The following is a 10188-nucleotide window of genomic DNA, read 5'->3' as shown; positions in this document are numbered from 1 at the left end:
GAAGAAAATATTAATTAAATTAAGAGGAATTTATCTCAAAGAAAATATTTTTATCGACCACTAACTGTTGAAGTAGTGACATTACAATTGGAGAATCTTATTTGACCCTGTTGAGTAAGCTCTAAATTTGAAACAATCTGCCTTTCCATGAAGGCAGGTTGCTTTGGAGTAGGCAAATCCAAAATCTCTCTCTTAAGCATTGAAATAACAGTAGACACATTTGGCCTATCTCTTGCCAATTCTTGCACGCAAAGTAGTCCGACATGTATACATTTCGAAATGTCCATTTGAAAGCATGGATCCCATATTGTTGGGTCTACCAAAGCCATAATGTTGTCATTGTTCCACAATTTCCATGCCTAAAAAATAACAAGTGTGAAAGACAAAAATTGAAATTGTTCAATCTTTTTGAAAGTAGACTATGTCAAAAATTAATAAATAAATTAAATAGATAAAGTAACTTTTGATTAGGGTTTGACTAAATTTTCTGATATTGTGAATGCTATTAGTTAGATTTACCAATCCAGTGAGGCCCGAATATTGCTCCTCATCGCATATGCTAGTGTTTCTTCTCCCACTAACAATCTCTAATAATAACACGCCAAAGCTAAAGACATCTGATTTCTCTGAAAACAACCCTCGCATTGCATATTCAGGAGACATATAACCACTGCATACAAACATTGAAACACATCCATATTATTTGAGTATAAGTGGTGCCATTACCTAAATTTAATTTCCACAAAGCTCTTACTATGTCCCGACGACCCTTTTAGTTTTTACTTGATCTTCATTGCCTCCAAATATTCTAGCCATACCAAAATCCGATATTTTTGGATTAAGCTCTTGATCTAACAAAATGTTAGATGCCTTTAGATCTCTATGAATAATCTTTAGTCTAGAGTCCCTATGAAGGTAGAGCAACCCACGACAAATTCCTTCGATAATGTTGAAACGTTTTCTCCAATTAAGGAGTTTTTGGTGGACTGGATCTAATCAATAGTAAGCCAAATAAATAATGTATGAGTATGAATTTGTATAGAGAAAAAAAATATATACGATTGAGAAAACAATTTGGGGCAAAGTTAGCACAAAAGTATGGTTCAAGTGACTAAATTAGCACAATGAAACTTATTATTAAAATTCGTTTTGTTTTGTTTTATGTACCGACTTACTTGATATTCAAGATAAATAAGTATATGAACTAACCAAAAACAATTGCATCCAAACTTTTATTTGGCATGTATTCATAGATTATCATCTTCTCTTCTCCCTCAATGCAGCAACCGAGAAGTCTAACAAGATTCCGATGTTGGAGTTTAGTAATCAACGCCATCTCATTCATAAATTCTTCAAGTCCTTGTCCAAAGGCTCTACACAATCTCTTCACTGCTATTTCTTGTCCATTATGCAATTCACCCTATAAGAAAGTAAAGAATATTAGCACATATATTTTTGAGAGGGAAAAATGAACTCTACATAAGAAACCGTTACCCTATAGACTGGACCGAAGCCACCTTGTCCAAGCTTATTAGCCATATCAAAGTTGTTTGTTGCTGTTGCCAATTCTTCCAAATTAAAGATTGGTAGATCTTGGAGTTTCACATCGTTTAGGTAGTCAAACAGTAAAGTCTCATTGCTTTTACTTTTCATTGCTGTTGCAAATTATATTATTTAGTAATCCATCTTGCAGTGCCTAGTCTCTGCAGCAAATTAATGGACAATTGGGCACATTACCTCTCTTTTTCTTAGCCATCCACCTCCAGAAGAAGAAAGCAGTGCTGGCTATAGCAATCGCTCCAATAGTCACTGTAATTGTGATGATTACTCTCAAATTTCTCTCCACTTCTGTGTTTAAGAAAAGTTTTAAACTAATTCAGTCAAAATTGAGTAAAGAAATTTAACATAAAAATATTGAAATCCTACTGCATTTGTTGTAAGTAACCAGTTAACCAAACAAGTGGTCCAACTGCTGGATGATCAGAAGCATAAGATTGACTTAAAACAAATGAACTTACCAAATTCTAAATTGGCTAAGCGAATGTATATATCTGATCCACCAACAGAGAATTGTCGTAGGTCAATTAGATTTCCACTCCATGACAGACAACCAATGCCAGTATAATATCCATAAGCTACACAAGAACAGTTCTCCAAACACTGCTTTCGACAATCTTCTTTGTTCACTTTTGACCACACTGCAAAGTCTGGCATTTTGATCATCTCCAGTTTCAAAAACCCATCTGCTTTTCCTTCTTCAATACTATTGTTCATTCTTTCACACTGCAATGGTGTCCTCCTGACACATCCACTAGTCCAATTTCCTCTATTCCATTCCTTAATAATCTTCGGCTCAAACCCTCTCAAACAACTGCAGATTGGTGGTCTCAGCATATCACAGCTTCCAAATGCATTACATGTGCCATAAACATCACACTCATCTTCTGGAATTAACTGCACAACCTCCCAATCCTTTTTCCCATCATCCCAATATGTCTGCACTACATTTCCTTGCGAACCCAAAACAACTTTTGGCAAATGTAAGCCATCCCAATCAGTAAAACTATCAGAAACTTCCCCTTGTTTGTCATCAACCACAGTAAATCTAGTACGATATACAGGATTCCCGTTTGGCAATCCAAGAAAGACCTGACCATTCCATAGACCAGACCGCCAATATGGGTGACCCTCTTTCCAAACAAAAACTTCAGGAATGTTCAGTGCATCAATGCCTACAGAGAAGCTTCCAATAGATGGATCAGAAGGGCTTTTCCATGATGTCAGCTTTACTCTCTGATCTGTCCTTAAATTAGTACTCAGTTTCATCTTTGGCAATAAGGAATTAGAAGGATGTTGAAAACTTTCCCATAGTACCTGTCCTGTAGTATCAACTTGCAACACAAGGTTTCCGAAATCCCTAAGAGTGGCACTAGAATTAATTACAGAATTTGAAACATTCGATGACCAAAAAATCTCTGCCTGTCCATTTAGTACCACAAGATTTCCTTCCTTGGATATAGTAAGAATCCCAGAAGAATCTTTGAGTGGTTTCTGTCTATTAGCTACCCATATGACAGTGAATACAGAAATATTATTATACCAGATTCCGAGGTAGCGATTGGTAGAATTTGCAGGGCTGAAGAATCCTAGTCTGAAAGCACTCCCATTGGATATTATGAATTCAGTGTCGTTAATGGATTGAGAAGATCTAATGGTGTCTATGGCAACGGTTAAGTTTAAACAGAAGCAACAAAGGACTGACAACAAGTTTGTCTTGCTAAGATTTCCCATAACTTGTTCTGACTTGATTGTGTGTGAGAATGCAGAACATGTAGCCATGTTCATCTATTACAAGTCATGATTTTGATTCTTCAAGACGGTCAAAAATAGACGCCAACTCAAGACGTTCAAAAGTCTTCAAATTAAATTGACATAAATAGTCAAAAGTTTTCAAAATTAACTCACAAATCGACGCGACGTGTTTAACCACAAAGTTTTCTTCAATACGAATATGGCATCATAAAGAGAGTAGCATAAAATCATATTAACTATTAAAAAAAATGTTACCTCCCAATTAACATCACTTCGGCTCTGTTTGTTTGGGATAATTAAATGATAAAAAAAAAATTTTTTTTTTTTGGTAAAATACTATTTTGACTCCTAAACTTCACCAAAAAGTTGTTTTTCATCCCTAAACTTTAAGAAGTTCATTTTTCGTCCTTAAACTATTAAAAATGTTTTATTTATATCCTTAAATTTTACTAAAAGTTTGTTTTTTTATCCCTAAACTATTGAAAGAGTTCTTTTTTTATCTTTATTTTTGTCTCTATACTATTCAAACAAAGTTTAGAAATGAAAAAAAAAATTAAATTAAATTTAGGAATGAAAAACAAACTTTTACTAAAGTTTAGAAACCAAAATAGTATTTATTCTTTAATTTTTCACCATAAATATTTGGTAAATGATGGAAAAATAAGATAGAAATTATATTATTATTATTATGAAGTTATTGTAGTTTTTTTTTTTTTTTTTTTTTTTTGAGAAACAACACTGTAATTTTTTTCAAACAGAAGCCGAATCTGCTTGAATTACAAAAAAAAGATGTAGAGAAACGTCCTCCGTCCACACTGAATACTCGCTAACATGTCTTGCATGTCTAGCAATATTGTGGACTGTACTATTCTTTTGTCTCAGTACATGACTAAATTCAATATATGTAAAATCCTTAGCAAGCTCCTTTGCTTCATGAATCCGAGGTACAAAAAACATATGACCAAATTGTAATCTTCGTTTTACTTTTTTTAGCCTTGCTTCATCCGTCCATGTCTCGGCAATGAACCCGGGTTAAATCACCAATCTCCTTCTCTGTCACTAGGTTCTCAAGCTCGCAACAATTTCACACTATGAGACTCCTGGCTTTTGACGGGCTGCACAGCCTCCACCATTAATTCTGATGAACCTTCGTCGGCCAACACTTTGCAATCGTTTTCAAGGAAAGTCTGTGGTGGGCGCCATGCAAGTGCTTGCTTTTCTCTAATTTTCCAGGTCAAGAGTGTCTGCGGCTCCATTAGGGTTACTTTGGCGCATAATTCTCTTCCAAGACCTAATGTTTGTTGGATGCACATTAATCTCAGCCGTTGGAATGTTTTGCTCATCACATAAGTTAGAGATGACGTGATTAGTTTGATGAGAGGCGGCTACGGTTGAACACCGATGCCATGATATTCTTCTCCAAGATTAATGGGTTGGTGTTAATTGCAATCAAGTTGGCTTCGTTAGTGCTATTGAAAATCATAGTTTCCTATCGAAAATCATAAATAAAACAAACTTTATTCTCTCCATTTTCTGCCCGAATAAATTATAGAAAATAATAGTTTCCTATACCTTTTTCATCCCCTCCCTATACACTTCAACCAAACACATCATTCCAGTTCCAAAAAACTGGTCTAAAACATTGAACTACAATTTCTTTGTGCCTTTGACAACCCAGAAAATGCCAATTTCCTTAAATTTGACTGCGTCGTTCAGTCGTTTCACAAATCACAAGTATGACCCAAAAAGAAAAAGTTGCTACCAGCCGAATTGGTGGATTGTCACCAATACGTCCTGCATCTATTGCACGATAAAAATAAGGCCTCCACTATCAAATGACTAGCATCAGGGCCTACTCTACTAGGCTACTACTACGTCCTATTGGGTATACCAACGCCCTTTATCCCCTAAACAATTGGTTAGATTCAACTGGACGGTGAATCTTTCTTATCCCTTTTTTTATTATAAAAGATAATTTTCTTAGTTTAAATTCTCATATATCTGACTATAACTAAAACCATTTTTATAATTCACCAATGAATTTTTGCTGGCATGTTTATTTCGAATGTTAAGTACAGTATACAGAAAACCATGTTACCACTTCACGAAAAGTCCACTCTTCATGCATCACACCGGACTCAGCTTAGTAGCTTACACATCCTTGGAGCTTGACCAAATGGCTCAAGTGAGAATCAAAGCCTTTTCTTCTTCATACTTTCTTAATGACACAATGAACTCGGGATCAGGCCATCCATGACCCTAGAATAGCAAGCTACAATGGGAATTCAAATGATGGGCTTCTGTCTATAATGGGATTATTAAAAAAAAGAGTAAACTTTTCAAGGATACTACATGATAGGACTCATACATATGCATCAGCACAACAAATAGCAACTAATATACGTTAAACAAAGGCAAAATGGTCTACAAAAACGATCCTTCACAAGTCACCAGCTCAAAATAGAAGAACTAGATGAAACCATAACTTAAATCCTATTCCTTGCAAAAAATTTAATAGGCATCTTTAAGTTTCTGCTGTCCTAGACACTACAAAGTGAAAGCAAACTGGACAAGCGGGGACCTAGTTTAAACTGCTGCAATCTCTATGTTACTTGCCGCCAAAGCAGGAGTGAAGTTGTATTCCTCTTCCTCCTTGGGTGTGTGTATTGTAACCAGATCAGGCAAGGGTGTTATGGGGCCAACCTTGCCCTTAGGATCCCAATCAAGCATTATCTTCACCTTGATACCAAGAACACCCTGCAACAAATTTTAATCGCAAAAACATTAATTAAAAGTAAACTTTTCATACCAAAGTAGATTGTTGATATGCTAATTGCATTTATCCAATTCTGAAATGAGTTTCAAAGAGTAACTAAGCTAACCTGTCTAAGAAGCACATGCCTCACAGCAGAGTCAATATATTCATTGACAGGCTGGCCAGAGGATATCATGTAACCATCCTTGAACTTCATAGCTTTGGCACGCTGAGCCCTGAGCTTACCACTAACTATAACCTGGATATAGTGACAAAAAGGACACTCTTATCGTAAAGAAAACAGAACAAAAAAATGCTCATTTACCACAGGCAATGAAGGCCAAGAGCTTCCTTTACATACCTCACATCCTTTTGCTCCACTCTCCATAACAAATCTAAGAACACCATAGCAAGCCCTAAAAACAAGGAGGTTGAAGCCGATTCAATAGAAGTATAAAAACCAAAAGTAATAAAAATACAGCATAAATCTACAACAAATATTAGTCCAAAGATATCTTTAAAAATTATCACTGGACATGGATAAAAAATAAAGATGAAAACAAACTGATTGGACGATTATATATACTTGTGCATGTGCTCAATAATGTGTGCATACATTTTTCCAAACATGATGCAGAAACCATCATAAGCAGATTTTTTTTTTTGCCAATCCTGATTTGTCCCAGTGAAAGCTGTATAGAAGACTTCCCAGCTGGTTTTCTCACTATAAGTTTAAGGTTTTAATACTTCTGAGCTGTTTTCACCTTTTCCAACACTTTATTACAAATTCTATACATATAATAGGACACATGCACATCTGTGTAACTGCCACACAGAGAGAGAGAGAGAGACACTGATTCATGAAGAAATATATGGAATCAAATTCAGATACACTAAATTTTTTTTTTTGATAGGTTCGAATTCAGATACACTAAAATTTAGGAATTCCCGAACTCCAAGAACTAAAGAACAGTTCAAAGAGACTAACAAAACTCCAAATTTTAAATGTAAGCATTGTTGAGAGATCCTCTTAACCAATTATTTTTGGGAAAGGGAGTATATCACTATAATCAACGCTAACAACAAGGGAGACATTAGGTGAAGCCTTTTTTGGCAAATCATGATTCTTCTATAAGAAATATTCTATAAAATCTCCGAAACAAAGAAACCAAAATAAACATGATAAATTGATATTCAAAGGTTTAAATACCACTTTTATTGTATTCTTTTACAACTATCACCTAAACCATGAGTGTGTGTGAGCGCGCACAAGAGAGAGAGAGAGAGAGAGAGAGAGAGAATCACACTAATTCAGGAGGCTATAGATACCCTGAAGTTCAGAGACAATACAATTTAGGAGTTCCCGAACTCCAAGAACTATATAACAGTTCAAAGAGACTAACAAAACTCCAAATTTTAAATGTAAGCATTGTTGAGGGATCCTCTTAACCAATTATTTTTGGGAAAGGGAGTATATCAGTATAATCAATGCTAACCACAAGGGGGACATTAGGTGCAGCCTTTTTGCAAATCATGATTCTTCTATAAGAAATATTCTATAAAATCTCAGAAACAAAGAAGCAAAATGGCAACTCAATGAAAATGCTAAATTGATATTCAACAGTTTAGATACTGCTGAGCAGTCTTGAGCTTTCTCAATACCTCTTTATTTTATTTTTTTACAAGTTTCACCTAAACCATGAGAGAATGAAGGTGTACATGTCAGTGGGTGTGCGTGCACTAGTTCATGAGGCAATAGATGAAGTTCAGAGAATACAATTTAGGAGTTCCCGAACTCCAAGAACTAAAGAACAGTTCAAAGAGACTAACAAAACTCCCAATATTAAATGTAAGCATTGTTGAGGGATCCTCTAAACCCATTATTTTTGGGAAAGGGAGAAGTATATCAGTATAATCAATGCTAACCACAAGGCAGACATTCTGTGAAGCATTGTTCAGCAAATCATAATTCTATTACAAACATTCTATAAAATCTAAGAAACAAAGCAAAATGGCAGCTCAATGAACATGCTAAATTTCCATTCAGAGGTTAAAATTACTTCTGCACAGTCTCAACCTTTCTCAACACTTCTTTTTAATAAGTTTACACCTAAACCATGAGAGCATGAAGGTGTAAGAGTTTGTGTGTGAGTGAGTGTGTGTGTGTGTGAGAGAGACAGAGAGAGATTCCTATTGGTTCATGAAGTAATTGAGGCACAAGGTTCCACAGATAATGACTGGAGTAAAAATGAAATATTGGAGCTCGCGAACTCCAAGCACTATCTAACAGTTCAAGGATCTTACAAACTCCAAAATTCAATGTAAGCATTGTTGATGGTCCTCTAAACCCATAACTATCGGAGAAGGGAGAAGTATAGTCAATGCTGACTACATGAGATACATTGCAAAATAATGTTGGACAAACCATGGTTTCTCACAGGAAGGTTCTTACAAATCCATTTCAATCCCAATAAAGTATGTCATGACCACAGTCATGCGGAAAAATTAAAAAGACACTAGTAGGTCAAAATAGCTAAACAATGGATATTGTATAGATCTACAAGAACAAACATGATTAGAATCGTCAACATAGATTTGGTCCAAAGGCATTTTTAAGAATTAGAAATGGATAAATATAGAGAAGATAACATACAGGTAGGATAATGATATACCGACATATGTGTGTTTGTGCATTGTCAATAATGCAATAATATGTTTGTGTATTTTGCCAAGCAGTACATGAATGCATAAACCATCAAAACACAATCCTTTTTTTTTTTTTTGGCCAAGACCAATTTATCCCAGTGACAGCTGTAAAGAACTCTTTTTTTGATAAGTAGCTGTAAAGAAGACTTCCCAGCTGGTTCTCACTATAAGTTCAGGATTAAATACTTCTGAGCCACTGACTTCTTTCAAAACTTCATATACATATAATAGTCAGGGCAGATGCAAGTATGTGCATGTGTGCACCAAAGAGAGAGAAAGAGAGACAGAGACAGAGACAGAGTTACACTGATCCAAGAGGCAAAGATACCCTGAAGTTCAGTGACTTCAAAATTTAGGAGTTCCCAAACTCCAAGAACTAAAGAACAGTACAAAGAGACTAACAAAACTCCATATATTAAATGTAAGCATTTTTCAGGGACCCTCTTAACCCGTCATTTTTGGGAAATGGAGTAGTATATCAGTATAATCAATGCTAACCACAAGGGAGACATTTCGAAAGCATAGTTTGGAAAATCATGATTCTTATATTACAAATATTCTATAAAATCTCAAAAACAGAGAAGAACCAATATGGCAACTCAATGAACATGCTAAAATGCAATTTCACTAAGTAGAAGATATACCTCCGGACAGCAAGCCCTCCTAGAAGCTTGTAACGCAGAGACTCTGCCTGAGCAATGGCACAGAGCCCTCTGTTGTTCACTTTCTCAGCATAAAGCTCAACACTGTTCTCAGGAAACTTGAAACGCTTCTGAACAACAGATGTGAGTTCCCTAATTCTTCTTCCCTTCTCACCTAAGCCCATCAATTAGAAGCATAATCAGAAAACCTAACTTCCAAACTTCTACCCAGTTAGAAATCAATCCCATGTCTAAAGCTACACCAAGTACAATCTTTCCCTTCAAATTTCTTCACAAACAGATGCAGCTTATGAGCACACAGAATTGTCATGTTTCTTGGAAACAAAGAACACAAGTCAATGAGCCGAAATTTCATAGTTCACCTAATTGAGTAAAACATAGTATTAGTTACATCAACCAAATAACTCTCATAACCACCCAAAAACCTCTCCTTATCACTCATTGCTCTCTTTAATTTCTCTTCTTTAATTCTTCCTTACGATGCTCTCACGTAATCATGTTTTAATTAGCTTCTCTCCCTTTCTTAAGAAAGAGTTTTCTTATTTAAAGCTAGGAAAATATTAAGAGGTACAAAATTCTTCTTCTTTCTTTTTGATCTTTTAGTTTGATTCCTATTTATTTATCATATGATTTATGATCTTCTTCTCTAGTTCAATTTCTATTTAGTTGAGAGGTATGAATTTGATTTTGAATTTATTGTTGACCATAGTAGTCTAATTTGGTTGAATTTAATTGCTATTTATTTTATGGTTG

General features: G+C 35.2%; 2 protein-coding genes across 2 annotated transcripts; both read right to left on the bottom strand.

Annotated features, from left to right (window-relative positions):
• Positions 1 to 3399, bottom strand: LOC142634328 (G-type lectin S-receptor-like serine/threonine-protein kinase SD1-13). Its single transcript, XM_075808622.1, has 7 exons — positions 2019 to 3399; positions 1738 to 1848; positions 1495 to 1655; positions 1210 to 1420; positions 755 to 992; positions 520 to 670; positions 1 to 359 (listed from the first exon to the last, which is right to left on the bottom strand). Exons 1-7 carry the CDS (start codon positions 3343 to 3345, stop codon positions 51 to 53), a joined length of 2508 nt encoding a protein of 835 aa, XP_075664737.1. The 5' UTR covers positions 3346 to 3399; the 3' UTR covers positions 1 to 50.
• A 2197-nt stretch (positions 3400 to 5596) lies between these two features.
• On the bottom strand, positions 5597 to 9953 carry LOC142637428 (small ribosomal subunit protein uS3x-like). Its single transcript, XM_075811705.1, has 4 exons — positions 9418 to 9953; positions 6429 to 6483; positions 6195 to 6326; positions 5597 to 6069 (listed from the first exon to the last, which is right to left on the bottom strand). The coding sequence occupies exons 1-4, from the start codon at positions 9597 to 9599 to the stop codon at positions 5899 to 5901; spliced, it is 540 nt and encodes a 179-aa protein (XP_075667820.1). The 5' UTR covers positions 9600 to 9953; the 3' UTR covers positions 5597 to 5898.
• Positions 9954 to 10188: the final 235 nt, after the last annotated feature.

Source organism: Castanea sativa, chromosome 5 (genome assembly GCF_040712315.1).
Source record: "Castanea sativa cultivar Marrone di Chiusa Pesio chromosome 5, ASM4071231v1".
NCBI lineage: Eukaryota > Viridiplantae > Streptophyta > Magnoliopsida > Fagales > Fagaceae > Castanea > Castanea sativa.
Note: the sequence above shows the minus strand (reverse complement) of the source record. Positions and strands in the feature narration are given on the sequence as shown.